The sequence below is a fragment of the Oncorhynchus gorbuscha genome, linkage group LG08 (assembly GCF_021184085.1).
Source record: "Oncorhynchus gorbuscha isolate QuinsamMale2020 ecotype Even-year linkage group LG08, OgorEven_v1.0, whole genome shotgun sequence".
In the NCBI taxonomy this organism is placed as follows: Eukaryota; Metazoa; Chordata; class Actinopteri; order Salmoniformes; family Salmonidae; genus Oncorhynchus; species Oncorhynchus gorbuscha.
In genome coordinates this window covers 38,136,184-38,151,982 of record NC_060180.1, presented here as the reverse complement: position 1 = coordinate 38,151,982, position 15,799 = coordinate 38,136,184, and the positions used below count along the sequence as shown (strand labels likewise).

General features: G+C 43.0%; 2 protein-coding genes across 6 annotated transcripts; one reads left to right on the top strand and one right to left on the bottom strand.

Moving 5' to 3' along the window:
- Positions 1 to 3,335: 3,335 nt before the first annotated feature.
- Positions 3,336 to 7,493, top strand: LOC124041622 (zinc finger protein 473 homolog). 2 transcript variants are annotated; one of them, XM_046359413.1, is made up of 3 exons: positions 3,336 to 3,591; positions 3,703 to 3,940; positions 5,025 to 7,493. In XM_046359413.1, the coding sequence occupies exons 2-3, from the start codon at positions 3,721 to 3,723 to the stop codon at positions 5,972 to 5,974; spliced, it is 1,170 nt and encodes a 389-aa protein (XP_046215369.1). In that variant the 5' UTR covers positions 3,336 to 3,591; positions 3,703 to 3,720; the 3' UTR covers positions 5,975 to 7,493. The 2 variants fall into 2 exon arrangements, with proteins under 2 accessions (XP_046215369.1, XP_046215368.1); XM_046359412.1 differs by having other exon boundaries at positions 3,337 to 3,940; positions 5,025 to 7,492.
- LOC124041614 (nectin-4-like) lies at positions 6,283 to 15,737 on the bottom strand. Of its 4 annotated transcripts, none has more exons than XM_046359394.1 (11): positions 15,495 to 15,737; positions 14,696 to 14,893; positions 14,401 to 14,568; positions 13,910 to 14,188; positions 13,703 to 13,820; positions 9,058 to 9,209; positions 8,642 to 8,807; positions 8,477 to 8,552; positions 8,290 to 8,352; positions 7,991 to 8,203; positions 6,283 to 7,908 (listed from the first exon to the last, which is right to left on the bottom strand). In XM_046359394.1, the coding sequence occupies exons 1-11, from the start codon at positions 15,556 to 15,558 to the stop codon at positions 7,558 to 7,560; spliced, it is 1,848 nt and encodes a 615-aa protein (XP_046215350.1). In that variant the 5' UTR covers positions 15,559 to 15,737; the 3' UTR covers positions 6,283 to 7,557. The 4 variants fall into 4 exon arrangements, with proteins under 4 accessions (XP_046215350.1, XP_046215352.1, XP_046215351.1 ...); XM_046359396.1 differs by having other exon boundaries at positions 6,283 to 7,857; XM_046359395.1 differs by having other exon boundaries at positions 14,696 to 14,890.
- Positions 15,738 to 15,799: the final 62 nt, after the last annotated feature.

Sequence of the window (15,799 nt, the reverse complement as noted above, 5' to 3'; positions counted from 1 at the left end):
AGCTGCAGCGATCGGTTAGCTGCTCAGATAGCAGATGTTTGAAGTTGGTGAGGGAGATAAAAGTCTCCAACTTCAGCGATTTTTGCAATTCGTTCCAGTCACAGACAGCAGAGAACTGGAACGAAAGGCGGCCAAATGAGGTGTTGGCTTTAGGGATGATCAGTGAGATACACCTGCTGGAGCGCGTGCTACGGATGGGTGTTGCCATCATGACCAGTGAACTGAGATAAGGCAGAGCTTTACCTAGCATGGACTTGTAGATGACCTGGAGCCAGTGGGTCTGGCGACGAATATGTAGCGAGGGCCAGCCGACTAGGTCGTACAAGTCGCAGTGGTGGGTGGTATAAGGTGCTTTAGTGACAAAACGGATGGCACTGTGATAAACTGCATCCAGTTTGCTGAGTAGAGTGTTGGACGCAATTTTGTAGATGACATCGCTGAAGTCGAGGATCGGTAGGATAGTCAGTTTTACTAGGGTAAGCTTGGCAGCGTGAGTGAAGGAGGCTTTGTTGCGGAATAGAAAGCCGACTCTTGATTTGATTTTCGATTGGAGATGTTTGATATGAGTCTGGAAGGAGAGACACCTAGGTACTTAGAGATGTCCACATATTCAAGGTTGGAACCATCCAGGGTGGTGATGCTGATCAGGCGTGCGGGTGCAGGCAGCGAACGGTTGAAAAGCATGCATTTGGTTTTACTAGCGTTTAAGAGCAGTTGGAGGCCACGGAAGGAGTGTTGTATGGCATTGAAGCTCGTTTGGAGGTTAGATAGCATAGTGTCCAAGGACGGGCCGGAATTATATAGAATGGTGTCGTCTGCGTAGAGGTGGATCAGGGAATTGCCCGCAGCAAGAGCAACATCATTGATATATACAGAAAAAAAGAGTCGGCCCGAGGATTGAACCCTGTGGCACCCCCATAGAGACTTCCAGAGGACCGGACAGCATGCCCTCCGATTTGACACACTGAACTCTGTTTGCAAAGTAATTGGTGAACCAGGCAAGGCAGTCATCCGAAAAACCGAGGCTACTGAGTCTGCCGATAAGAATATGGTGATTGACCGAGTCGAAAGCCTTGGCAAAGTCGATGAAGACGGCTGCACAGTACTGTCTTTTATCGATGGCGGTTATGATATCGTTTAGTACCTTGAGCGTGGCTGAGGTGCACCCGTGACCGGCTCGGAAACCAGATTGCACAGCGGAGAAGGTACGGTGGGATTCGAGATGGTCAGTGACCTGTTTGTTGACTTGGCTTTCGAAGACCTTAGATAGGCAGGGCAGGGTGGATATAGGTCTGTAACAGTTTGGGTCCAGGGTGTCTCCCCCTTTTAAGAGGGGGATGACTGCGGCAGCTTTCCAGTCCTTGGGGATCTCAGACGATATGAAAGAGAGGTTGAACAGGCTGGTAATAGGGGTTGCGACAATGGCGGCGGATAGTTTCAGAAATAGAGGGTCCAGATGGTCAAGCCCAGCTGATTTGTACGGGTCCAGGTTTTGCAGCTCTTTCAGAACATCTTGGATAAACTACACCACAAAAAAACAGACTGAAAGAAAGGGATGGGCTTATGGGGCCACATACCACACAAATCTCTTCAGAGTAAGACAGCACATCCTTACAGGCAGACCGCCTTCCTCATCCTCCCATTATTCATCCAGAACAGGAGGAGGAGGAAGGCCAGTAGGAGGCAGGACACCACTAGAGGGTGGTAGGGATGAAGAGGACAAAGGACCGAGAGGGAAGAGAGGAGGAATGAGTGAAGAGGAGTGAACCTCTCTTTAAGAATTGGTGAATTGGTTCTCTGTGCTTAGGAGTGGAGAGGTGAGGGAGGAGGAGGCGGTGGGGGAGAGGAGGATGTGGTTGATGTTAGCCTGCAGGGCTGGTGGAGATAACCTTAAGGTTAAGCATAAGGTTAGCAGTTTGGTTAAGGTTAGGTTTAAAATCTGATTTTATGACATTGTGGCTGTGCCAGCTAGTGACTACCCCGCAGAGCTGCCTCCAGTACATAAGTCATCCCAAAAAATGCCAACCTGTGTATTCACACAGCACAGAGAGGGTCTGGGCCTTTTACGGTACATCTAGGACAAACATAAAACACAGTACCTGACTGGCAAGACATTCCAGGTTCATTATTTAAACAGTCCGTGTAAAACATACAAGCGGCAGGTAGCCCAGTGGTTAGAGTGTTTAGTCAGTAACTGAGAGGTTGCTGGATCAAATCCCTGAACTGTCGAGTTAAACAATCTGTTGTTCTGCCACTGATCAAGGCAGTTAACCCACTGTTCTTAGGATGTCATTGTAAATAAGAATTTGTTTTTAACTGACTTGCCGAGTTAAATAAAACACAAAAAGCTATCCCTGTGTTTGAGCCTTTCTCTGAAAAAGTGAGCAGTAACAGTGAAAAAGGTTCACTCAACTCAGATAAAGATTGTTGTCTGTATAGTTTGGTTGAGTAGCAGGTGTGTGCTTTAGATAACTTGCTCAATAAATGAATGACATCAGTCCAGAATCATAGTATAATGCACAAATGTTGTTCTGGACAGAAAACCAGTCTGAATAGGTGATGATGTTAGATTGGTTCAGGAGACAATAGTACTGTTGTCTGTTCCCTGTGCATTACTACAGTACAGCCCATCAATGTACATACAATGTAATTACATAGATAAACCACTGCCAGACTGGAATATATTGTGCCAATCGAATAATATATTGTAAAAACAGCACAGGGATTAAATCAGAGTTGAAAGGAATCAAAAGGCTACCCAGAATAATTGAATAATTGAAATGTACATTGAATGGTAAGTCTTGGGCTCCCGAGTGGCACTGCATCTCAGTGCAAGAGGTGTCACTGTAGTACCTGGTTCGAATCCATGCTGCATCACATCTGCCGTGATTGGGAGTACCATAGTGCGGCGCATTGTTGGCACAACGTCGTCCGGGTTTGGTCGTCATTGTAATTAAGAATTTGTTCTTAACTGACTTGCCTAGGTAAATATATTTTTTTAATCCCCGAGAGACATTAACAGGGACGCAAATTGACCCAATAAATCGCGGAACAACTAATAATGTGGACAACTCGCTAATACTTCTCTCTCTCTCTCTCTCTCTCTCTCTCTCTCTCTCTCTCTCTCTCTCTCTCTCTCTCTCTCTCTCTCTCTCTCTCTCTCTCTCTCTCTCTCTCTCTCTCTCTCTCATGTGTGTGTGTGTGTGTGTGTGTGTGTGCGTGCGTGTGCGTGTGTGTGTGCCCAGTGTCCAGTGTCCAGTGCAGCAAGACACTGTATTACGTGCCTGTGCCATGTATCTGGCTTCCAAAAAGACAGGTGAGCAGGCGGTCTGTTTATGTCCTCTACGGACACCGTAGGACTCTCTAATGATCATATGACCACGCGCTTCTCCCATCCTTTGTTGTCGCGGAAGTAAAGACCCATCAGTGGTAGCTAGCAAAAGTGGTTAACAGTTAACTCAGGCAGTTTACCTTCCCAAAAAGTATACTTAACTGGGTGTGTCTCCCATAGACACCAATGCACTAGCAGCTGGGTCTGACTTCCATGGAAACAGGAAAAAAAACGGCGAGTCGCTTCCTCTTCCGTCTCTGGTAGTTTGCTATTGTATTGTCTTTTCCGACTGAACATTATATTTAGAAACATAACACTAGTCAGATAAAATGTTGTTCCAGGAGAATATAACCAATTGTGTTACCTTTCAGACCAAAATAACCTCGGTTATGGATGTGTTAGGCAAAGCTGCGGTGGCAGAAATAAGTAAAATGTTCGATGATGGTTTTACTGTTTTACGCTTGGAAATGTGTCGAAGAGAAAATGAAATCGAAGCGTTAAAAAGAAAATTATTGTTTGTGGAGAACGAACGGCAAAGGACGACGTCCAAAGCGCGAGAAGCAGGCTGTTCTTCAACATACTCTTTGTCTTCCAGCAGAACAGAGCAGGGTGAGCCAGCTCGTGTTTACTATACTCATAGAAATAAAATCCATGTGTTATATTGCTAAGACTGTACTAGATAGGTGTGTTTAGAATGAACCAGTACATGGGCTTGAGGAGACGATACATATGACGAGCACTCTGACGCACAGGATCCTTCAATTTAAAGACCCATTAACCAGCTATATAAACGTTATAATAAAAAAAAACACGTTGGGTAGTCAGCAACATATGGAGTTATGCAGAGCAACTACAGTCATTACTGCCCTTACGCACGGTATGTACTCCCAAAAGGTAAATAAGACCTTCTTTTTACCGCATGCGCCAAAACCACCTCCAATAAAATCACTAATTACTACTGTCGCGCATGCTGATCTACCAGCATTACAATATTCCGAAAGGTCATTGATTTTATTGGAAGTACTTACCGTGCGTAACGGCAGTAATAATTAGTTGCTCTGCGAAATTCCATATTTTGGTGAGTACAGAACCTATTTTGACGTAACGTTCGCAGAGCTGGTTAATGGGACTTTTGCCTCGTTCTATTGCAAGTCGGAAAAAGAAAACTCTGAAATTTCCGACATGCTAACTTTTGTAGCGATACAAGTGCCGCGTTCAACGAATTAGCCATTCGGAAATGTTCGCGTTTCCTACTTTCGATTAGAATGTGAACGCGGCATTTGAATTGAAGGATCCTGGGCGTCAGAGGAAAGGTCGTTATATTAAGCTTATCCCCAAGCCCAGGTACTGGTTCAGGTATGCCGTGTTCATATGCTAGTCGGAACTAGGAAACTCGGTCATTTCCAACTTGATGATGCGTTACTACTACCAGTTAGCAAGGTGGACATTTCCGACTTTCCTAGCCCAGACTAGCACTTGAAAGGTGCATTTGACCTATCTGAAATGTGTTGCTGTCCATCTCAACTAAAGGATACATTCTTCAAAAAGATAGTATTAACAATATGACTGACATTTATGCCTAGCCAGTGTAGATAATTGATTTCAGTTGTTGACCTTGTTCAATTGCTCAGTGCTCTCTGAACTTTTACATTGTTTTTGACATTTACTGACAGTTCATTTAAACCTTTCCTAGGGTCCAAGGGGTCTGATAAGGATGCTGGTGAAAGAACTTCATATGAGCAGACCACGAGAGACAAAGTGTTCACACCTAAAGATGACCAACGGGATCAAAATAGACCACAGCCACCTAAAGAATCAGTAGTGGGGCTTAATGAACAGTACAGGTCTGGCCAGCGAGAGGAGAAGGGTAGTGGACTAGAATTAGTGGTGAAGACCGAGCAAGAGGAGGAGTATGACGTTATTTCACTACATACATCAGGAAGTGAACATGGCACAGAGAGATCAGATCATCAGGAAACTGAGTTTGCCATGGATGACCGAGAGAGTCAGCTGTGGGCGTCTGTATCAGAGATCAACTGTGACTCTGAGGGTCCAGATTGCTCATATGGTACAGGACAATATACACAGGATCTAAATACAGACATACAGCTTATTCAAAGTGCAGTGCAGGGTCTGGATAGCGATCCATCATCAGAGATGGGGTACATAAACAGACTAATGAAAGAAGAGATGCGAGCACAGTCTGTTTGGAATGACCGAAGTAGGACCTCTACAGATTTGGTTCAGGCACAACCAGGTCAGCACAGAGAGCAAACTATGCACCCAGAGAGAAGGGAGGATGGAACTACTACCAGAGTGCCATCAGACAAACAAACGCGAGCCAATGAGAGTGGAGCATATTCCAACATTTGGCTAAACAATGTATTCTCGTTTGCCCCAAATGGTTTCAACTCTCCAAAAGTTGCCCCACAGGGAACCCCAGCAGGAGAGAAGCGGTTTGTTTGTACCTACTGTGGAAAGAGCTTTGACTGGGTCAGCCACTTGGAGATGCATCAACGGATTCATACAGGAGAGAAACCGTACAACTGTGTGACGTGTGGGAGGTGTTTTGCTCAGCAGAGTAATCTCCGCACACACCAGCGAGTACACAGGGGTCTCAGAGCAAAGCCAACAGTCTACTGATGGTTATCACCATGACTAGACAATTAAGAACATTCTAGAGAAACCAGCTGGGGCCCGCCCCACACATTATGAAACACAACCTCATTAACCACGTTTCCATCCAGTTTTTATGCGAGGAAAGTCTTTACCATATTAAAACAAAATCACGGCTGTGATGTTTCAGTGCAATTTCATCAATTCTGACAGATCATTTGTTTGTTCTACCTTTTTGTGTCTGTAAAGTGCATTATGTGAGAAATGACAGTGGAAACACCTTTATGCGCAGATATTAATATAATAACCATATCAAAGTAAACTTGGAGTCACAATTATATTGTGGGTGGTCCTCCCATACGACTTGGGAAACCATGGTTTATTAGACTACAGGTTAAGTTATGAACTTCACAGCCCAATAGGCAAAAACTAGTTGCATCATTGTTTCCATGTTATTTAAACAACAAAAATGTAATCTGATGACGTTGAATCAACCTGGAAAACTGATTGGATTTGCAAAAGTCATAACTGTAAGGAAATTGTCTTTTTCATCCAACTTTTAACCTAAATCTAATGACATGGTGACATTTCACAGTAGTTGACATCAACCAAATGTAAATATAAACTAGATGTTGAAATTGTCTATGCCCAGTGGGAAGGTGATGAAAGTGCACAGTGATCTTGATGCTCCTTTCCAATAAATATCGAGGGGTCTTATTCTGGTGACAATGATCAACGCTTGACTGCTGTGCTTGACAAATAAAAATATTCATAATCTCATCATGTAGACTACCCTACCCGTACTGTATGTGAGCTGTTGGCTATAGCGCACATGCCACGACCAGAGTAGGTATATTTGCTATATAACGCAACTGTTTTTGTGACCAAACTATCGGTAGTTGAAAATGTGATGGAAAAGCATCTAACTTTATTCAGTACATGAAAACAAGTCAATTTGGGGTAAACACTGGTTGGAAATAGATATTTTATGGGGATTCTAGAATATTCACATGAAAATCTGTCGCCAATTGGATGGAAACCTAGCTATTGACAAATGTTTTCTAATGACTGAGAACAGAGTTTATGAGAAGACAGTCAAGACACTTGCAGAAAGCAACAGTGTTACTTTTGTCTTTCTATTCTGTAAAGTGAGAGCAGTGCGACCCTACCACAACTGTTACACTAGTGGTGCTAATATACTGTAGGGAGGGATCACAGCCTCCCGCTTGTAACCTTTTAAAAGGAACAATGATATCAAGAGCCGGATCTCAATCGTCTTTTTAAAACTATGCCAGAGACTAACAATTCTGGAGAAAAAACAGTGGACATGCTTTTACGAATAAACATGAGAATTCTCTCAAACAGCCCTTTTGATTTTTTAAAATAGAAAGAAACATGAAAATAACATTAATGCACAAGGGTAGGGTATATTTAGTATATCAGAACTGTAAAGTTAGCTAAAATGACAGCACAAGCACAACTGATAAGTGCTTAGACAATACTCGGTTTACAGTTGACAAAGTGATGCTGCAATTTAACAGGCCTCCATGACCATTGAGTTAGGGTGGAGCAGAGGGCAGTTCCTTTTTCAACAAACTCCTTTCACCCGTCTAGATTTTCTGTCCTATGGGGTGTAGGAGGATGGCGTTGGAGTGTGGTTTGGGCCGCAGGAACCCGTTGCTGTAGTGGAAGTGGTTGGAGAGTGCCTCTGAGATCTGGTATGAACTGGTGTCAAAGTCAGCCTCGTCAACCTCCAGCACGTCCTGTCTGTCGCTCCAGTCTTCCCCTTCCGTCATGACTTCCCTCTGGCCACCCAGGTTGCTGAGCATTGAGGGGATGTCTGTGGGCCCCACACTGCCATCATGATCCTGGGGCTTCATGGGGACAAGGGAGGAAGGAAGGCCAGAGTCCTGAGAAATAGAGAGCCACATATTGTGTGGCATTGAGAGAAACAGATAGGCCTTTCAGTTATTACAGAGTAAACTTAGTCTGCATTTTCAAACTTTCACGTATCCTCTTCCTCTCTCGGACACAAATACACACCAGGGACATATTGCTGCTCTTTAGGTACGATTCCACCCTTCGTCTGCGCTCTTCCCTTTCTCCCTCCATCTCAGCCCCCCTCATACTCTCTCTGCACTCGCGCCAGCTAGATTGGTGCAGGATGGGGCGGTCTAGGTAGTCCAAATCACCCTCTCGAACCGTCCCCCACTTCCCACCAAGGGTGGATTGACTGCCTTTGTAGATGGGATGGTCCTAACGAGAGGGATCACAATAATCCACAGATTAAACATCAATTAATAAATCAGTATGATATTGTTGAAACTTTTATGAACTCTCACCTCAAGGGACATTAGGCTTTTTTTCATTCCACTGTCTAGTCTGAGTAGTGTACAGTCTTCATTCTGTGGGTGGGGTGAAAAGTAGAGAAAGACAAAAATGATTGCTGGCAGACTCATTTACAAGATGACGATAACTAATAACTGAAAATAAGAGCAAACAAGTGTTCGATTTTAAAGTACTTTTCACCTGTTCCCTGGGGTCTGTGCTGACAGAGTTGAGTCTCCTGGAGGAGGCCTGTCTGGAGAGAGTGTTGATTTCTAACCTGTGAAAGAGAGCATTTCAGAAACAGGGGGATTTGAGTATTTAAGGATAGGGAAGGGGGGGTTCAAAGTATTATGGAAATCAACTCACATCCTTTTGCTAAGCGCCATCTCTAATTTGCTGTTTTTGCGTCTGTGGTATCGGTTGACTAAAATGATGACGATGATCATGACGATGACCAACACCCCAGCAGCCACACCTATAATGATCATCACTAGAGTGTCAAAGATCACTTCCTGCACTCTCCGAGATGTCTCTGAGTGAGGGAGTGGAAAGGAAAGAGGGAATGCACATAAAATTGTAAACACAAAAAACCAAAGGTAACAATTGCAGTGCCATATATATAGGATGCAGTTTTTTTCCAATTTTAGTGAGATCTGTATTATTATTATCACAAGGGGGCAGCAATGTTACAAATATTACCAATCTGGTGGTGTGACCAGTGTCATGTTTTTCTGTTCAGATCTCCCCAAAATACGGGAATAACTTTGTCTATTTCCCCTTACCTGTAACTGTGATGTTACATTCTACTTTCCTTGTCCCAACGCCGTTGTTCACCACACATTCATAAACTCCAGTGTCATTCTGTCTCAGGGCTCGGCCAAACAGAAGCCTTGCTCCATCCACAGTCAGGCCATCTGGCAGAGCCTTACCATCCCTGCAGATGGAGACAAATATACACACATACAGGGGATTAAAGAATAGCAGAAAACAGGAATGCCCACATTAATACTAATCCTCTCAACAATGTACTCATGTAACCTGGGGCAGAAGGTAGCATAGTGGTTAGGTCATTGGGCTAGTAGCCGAAAGGTTGCTAGATCAAATCCCTGAGCTGACAAGGTAAAAATGTGTCGTTCTGCCCCTGAACAAGGCAGTTAACCCACTGTTCCTATACCGTCATTGTAATTAAGAATGTCCTTAACTCACATGCCTATTTAAATAAAAAATAAAAACATACTCATCATGACTCATGGAATAGCAGACTCACTGCATGAAACAATGGCTATGTCCATGAAGGCAGACACCGTGGGTACCCTTAACAAAAAAAGATTGCAGCTATTCTGCAATTACTGTCTACAATATTCAACTGCAGTTTCAAAACTCCAATTCTTTGTAAGGGCAGGGTTTCTCAATTCAACAGTTTTAACACAAATCATGAAAAAACAAACATTAAAAGCCTTTTGTTCAACGAGAACTACCAGATTTAAAGCTCTGACAAGAATGTCAGGTAAGCCACGGCAGTAGCCTGTAATTAAATCAAAACAATAGGTCAGTGTGCGTTGGTTAGGTGTTTTAGTCAGTGTTGTACTCGAAGACCACATATTGAGTGTCTCAGTCCACACACCACATATTGAGTCTCAGTGTCGGATACATTTGTACTCGATCTTGACTAGGTCTCGGACAGTGAGGACTCTAATTTCTTCCAGAGACCTGGTTTTGGCATGGAGTAGCTCACAGAAGAATGACATCAGTAGCGTAGGGAAAGACATTTCAACTTATGATATTTGACCAGTAAATGCCAACTAAGGCAAGAATGGGTATGCAAACAAGGAATTGAACAAGTTTAGTCCAAAGCGTTGGTTAGTAGGCTATTTGTGATGCGCAATTGTCATCATGAACTGTTTGCATCAGGGGTGTATGCATGGATGGGCCTGGTTGGACACAGGCCTGGTTGGACACAGGCCCACCCACTGGGGAGCCAGGCCCTGACAGGCCCACCCAATCAGACTGATGTGGTTTAAGCATTTTTGTGGACTTCGATCATCACATTTTTGTCCTTTTTGGCCTATTAAAAAAAGTGTGATTTTGAGAGTGTAAATCTGAAAAATCTATAGGAAAACTAATGTTTTTTAAACATAGGAAAACATAGAATGTTTCACACAGGGGTGTCTTTACTTTGCTGGGCGGGCCATTTGGGAACTTTTTTGACAAAATTAGACTACACCACCTCCTTCAGTCACCACTACCCCACTGCATAGGACCGATAGAAAGACAACAGTCACACACAGCATGATGTTTGGGATAAGCAGTCCATAAACTCAGACATAATAAGCCAGTAGGTCCCAATCAGAATACAAAATCACAACCATTAAGCATTTCCCAATGGAAACGTACAACTACTACTTCCCATTGCAAAGAAATTCACGTTTAGCACACAAAGTAACCGGTGACCTTAAGTTTACAGTGGAACTGACAGCGTTTTAACTACTTTGCAGATATGAAACAAACAGACAATCATAATCAGTAAAACATACAACGTTCCCAGTTGTTGCTACAAAATCAACTTTTATAAGAGGTTTTAAAAATAGGTTATATTTGACTCAACGTTCCATGATGTACACTAAGGCATTGTTGGCAGAATAGATGGACGCAGTTCAATGCATGATTAATATAATTCACCAATACTTCTTTGTCATCTAAAAAATATTGCTATCAGGTTGTAAATTACAGCTGGCCTGGTACATTGTTTGCTGCCTTCATTCGGGATGCACCATTTCAGTTTCAATGACTCAATATTCTGGAAAAAAAACTGAGAAATGTAACTAAGGATTGGAATGTCAAGACAATCCAACTCGGAGGAGCAATGATCACAAGTCAGTCATAATGTGGCTAATAGGCTAGTGTATCTATTTATGTATCAAGCTAAAAGCCCGGAGCCTAACGTTAGCTAGATAGCTATCTGCTAGGAGGATGTCATGTCATGCCCTGGAGGAGTGGGTGAGTGACTTTTCCCATCATTTATCAGTGCAATTTTGACGGTCAACTAGCTGAAAAAGTTTGACAGGGTTTTTAAATGTTCCTTCATTAGATTCTAGCTCATCTTGCTCTTGTTAGCATTTGTTGTTGATGTGCATAACAGAGAGAGAGCCTACCATTTCATGGTTGTTTGATCAATAGGACTATAAAGTTCCCACATGTAAGATGACTCGTGGAGTTCACATTTTTGCAGAAATCCTTTCAGGTGTATTTTGTGACAAATGCAATCTAATGATCTAAAGTCGCGCTGTTGCGACTGCCTGTAAACACACAGTCCAGTTCAAAGTGAACGATGACAGGCCCGTGTGGTATATGGTTTGTATAAAAGCCTACTGTAGCTCTGATTGGCTATAGAGCACCGGTCCTGGACAAGAGAGGCGTTTTTATTCAGTGTTATTAATTGTCCAAACGCGTGGCCGCCTTTCCTCTCTATATTGCTATAGAATTTTCACAGATGCCTTAGTATACATTATTCCCAAACATTCTATGAATGTATGAAAACGTGAAAATTACCATATCTAAATGTTTTAAGTGTGAAATTCTTCCTGGGAGAGTATATGAACATATTTTAATCAAATTTAATGATGCTAAAATGCTGTCAGTTCCACTTTTAAATGTAACAATGTTTCACACACAAGTTATTTTCAAAGAGATGACTAACATCAAAGTGCGCTGCAATAAACCCAGTTCCACTCACCAGATGATGAACATTTGAAACTTAACTTCTTGTTTAAAGTTATTCTTGAAAAGGGAGAAGCTAACAAATTAGCAACAACATCCTCTTTGATAACACCTGCTGCAGCCGCTACAAACTAGTTAGAGAAGGCATACGTTTTTTGTAAAAACGGTCCCTTCCCATTAAGTCAAAATGTGATTGATTGGTTCCACTGTCACTCCACAAAATGTTTCCCTAATACAGTTGAATGGCAGATGTCTTTATCTACTCTTTATTCTTATGGCCTAGTCAATGGCTGATTTAACTAGCTAGATTGATCTCCCAAGAGACCTGCAAAGAAAAATCTTGATTGGATCTTTTTTTTCTCTTCAGTGTTAACCCTTTCCAACACAAACTGAAGGGATTAGATCAGAACATTATTGAAAATAATAATATAATTATATTATTATAATTATTTCATAAATCCTTAGCCCTTCTATGAAGGCGTAGAAGGCCAATTGTTCCCCACTGTGTTTGGGTTAGTAATCATTTGTAGTTCGGCTATATTTTCCCTCAGAATACATTTTTTTCACTATTCTGAATGTCTAAAGAATCTATATGTTGTTCTGAAATATGAACGCAGACATACTAGATATTTTTTACTCTTATTATGGTGGTGATTTGACAAATTACAATCATGGTCTTGAATTGGACTCGCATTTTTCTGACCTCGGTCTTAGACGACCCCTTGTCCCCCTCCCAGTGTCAGTCTTGACTTGGACACGATTTCCTCCAGTCTTGGTCTTGAATCGGTCTCGCTTTAGGTGGTCTCGAACACAACACTGGTTTTAGATAAATGCATTTTAGTTGTATCATGTTGAATACAAAGGGAAACCAACCATTTGCATTCACTTGTAGAATCAGTTTAATTGCTGCTCCTATTGATCTGAATAGGAAATGCCGCTTGGCTTGGGATTTGAGCCTACTATGAAGTAGGAGGCCCCTGAATAAACTCAGATGTCCTAGGGACTATAATAGAGACAAGTATCTGACCCCCACCAGGAACTAGGTCCACCGAGAGGGCTCATGTTGCCCTAGTTTCACTGTACCTAGCCGGGTTACCATTTTACTGCTCACCCCAACAAGAAGCTTCTCACATTTCTGTTCTAACTCAGCCCAACCTTCTAACCAATCCTTCATAATGGAATCAACGCCAGAGATTACATCTGACACTGAATTTTTTTTTTTTTGGAAAACTATATCTCCTTCAATTATATCTAACTACTGCAGAGACAGATTCATGGATTTTTATCATACTGCAATAGTGAGTATTTAATTGGGTGTTCTGTCCTTATTGTAATGCTCGCAGAAGAATCTTTAATTATGTGCAGACTCTGTGTTTTACTGTGTATTAGAGTGATATTTGATAAAGTGCTTAAGATGCGCCTCCAACTCTTCCCCCTCCCTCCTTGGCTCCCTTACTCATGTGAAAATGTCTCTCCCAATCGGTTTTCTTATTCTGTAACTGGACACTGTGTCTTTTATTTATTCTTGAATGGAACAAGGAGAGAAAGGCACCCTCCTAATTGACATACTCTTCTTTGTATGTGTGTGTATATTTTTCACGCCAGTATTTGTATAGTATATTTTATAATGCAGATTGTGTTACATTAGGCAAATAATACATAGACAGAAACAAAGACAGTCAGTCAGACATCCAGACAGACGGGTAATACCTGGTCCAGGTGAAGTTTTTTGGTTTGGGGTTTCCTCCAGACTCACAACGGAGTTCAGCTCCCTTCAGTCCCATGTACCAGTTGCCATCAAAGCCGGTGACAGATGCATCTGGGGGAACTATCAACACAAACAATGTCACTTTAATCCATCCTAGCGTGGCCATCTAGTTACCACCTGCCCATGGTGACAGCTAAGGGTAAACTCACATTGCACCACCAGGCGGTTGCTGATCCTGCGGGGTTGTTCCAGAGCAGGGTGCCAGACCAGGCAGTCCAACCGCATGCCATTCATGCTCCTCAGGGGGTGCAGGGAGAAGTGAGTGGACACGACCCCGCCCTCGGAGCTGCGGTTCTGGGCCTGGCCAGGAAGGTCCGTGTCCCAGGTCAGGCGGGGTGCAGGGCGGGCCACGGAGCGGCAGGAGGCAGCCACGTGGAAGGACTGGCCCTCCTCTAGAACCACCGGGTCCAGAGAGGAGATTGGGAAGGCTGGGGGGAAGGGAGGTAGAGGGGCACGGTCAATCTGATGTATATTAGATTGCATTTTATACAGTTAAATAGAGTTTTTAAGTAAGGCTTTGGTTAGTCAGAACTGAGAGATTTCCTTCGGTGGAAATGGCTATGATGATTATAACAATGAAAATAGTAACTTGGTTTACATTTAGGATGAAAAGGAAGATGGTTAAAGAAATGTGTCTTACTCCACACAGTGAGTGACAGCTTCCTCTCAAAGTTCCCATAGGGGAATGTGCTGATGTGACAGGTGTATTTCCCCTCATCAGACTCCTCCGTGGTCAGGATGAGCAGAGCAGAGTTCACCATGGAGTGACGGCTCTCAAACCTCACTCTCCCAGAGTAACGCCCAAACTCTGATACAAAAATGAGACACTGACAGATTTGTTTCTGGTAAACATCAGTCATTGTAGACAAATGCAAGAAAACAACATGATAGTGATTACGTGATGTGTGAGTTGGTGAGGGCATGGTGATACCAACCTGTGTGTCCCTCTGTGCGGTGGGCGGTGATGATATGTTCCTTGGTGCCATCAGGTAGCTCCTTGATCCAGCTGACCTGAACTATCTGCTCGTCCTCCTGAACCTGGTACTGACAGGGCAGCCGCGTCTCACCCTCCGTCAAGGACCGTAATGCAAAGGATGGAGGAGGCTCCACAAACCCACCCCTCACACACACTGCTTTATGAGAGAGAGAGGAGTGTTTGTGTGTTGGTGAGATAATGGGTGTGAGAGAGTAATGCATAATCATAATTAACAAGAGCAAAAATGTTCCTTTGAAATGTCTGGGGGGGATAGACAGCCTGTAGTTAAAGATTACACCTATTTTACAGACAGGGGAGAGTGGGAAACAGACAGATACACACAGGGACTCAGAGGTAGAGTATGTGCCACAAAGCTGTTTAACTTGCTTCTCCTGTTCATGACATTTTCCTTTACCACATCTCAGTTTGGCAGCCATGCTAAGGCCATTAATACACAAACACACTGAAAATAAGTGCACTTACCACAAAGCAAGCCTACTTTAAACACAGGTATGGGCCTATACATGCTACAAAAATGAACTCATTACTAATCAATCAAAACAAAAGATGAAGGAAATTAGCCTGTGTTTTTTGTTTTCCAAAGAAGAATGTTACTCTACCAGATTTCTATGGCGAGTGTTGTTCACCACCACTCCCTTTCCGAATAGTGTCATGGTATGCAACAAAAACACACACACAGATATAAAAGCTATATAAATACATATATTTGTTGTTGAAAACCCATTCCCAAATCTTACCAAATCCCCATAACACCAACCAGGCTGCCTCCCACTGGCCCTGGTCCCAGACAGGTAACTTCATCCCTCGATTCACCAGTTCCTCACAATATCAACGTTGAACTACAAGCTTCTTAATGTTATGAAATAATTCCTTTTCGTAATCTCATGACTGGAAATATGAGAGTAAACTAGTGCCACTTAAAAGTGCAATTGAAGTGTATTGAAGCAAAAAGATTCAGGTCCTAGCGCTGTTTACGGCAGAGGCAGGTAGACGGGCTGTGCGTCAAGTTGGCTGTGTGTCAGGTGTTCACCTCTCTTCATTT

What these genes read in the sequence shown, in the direction of transcription:
- LOC124041622 (XM_046359412.1), top strand. Translation starts at nt 3,661, where the DNA reads ATGTTGTTCCAGGAGAATATAACCAATTGTGTTACCTTTCAGACCAAA. An exon ending in TTCCAGCAGAACAGAGCAGG is followed by an intron (nt 3,941 to 5,024) that starts GTGAGCCAGCTC and finishes AACCTTTCCTAG; the next exon opens with GGTCCAAGGGGTCTGATAAG.
- LOC124041614 (XM_046359394.1), bottom strand. Translation starts at nt 15,558, where the DNA reads ATGAAGTTACCTGTCTGGGACCAGGGCCAGTGGGAGGCAGCCTGGTTG. An exon ending in ATGTAACATCACAGTTACAG is followed by an intron (nt 8,808 to 9,057) that starts GTAAGGGGAAAT and finishes TCCCTCACTCAG; the next exon opens with AGACATCTCGGAGAGTGCAG. An exon ending in AGAGCAGCAATATGTCCCTG is followed by an intron (nt 7,909 to 7,990) that starts GTGTGTATTTGT and finishes AATAACTGAAAG; the next exon opens with GCCTATCTGTTTCTCTCAAT.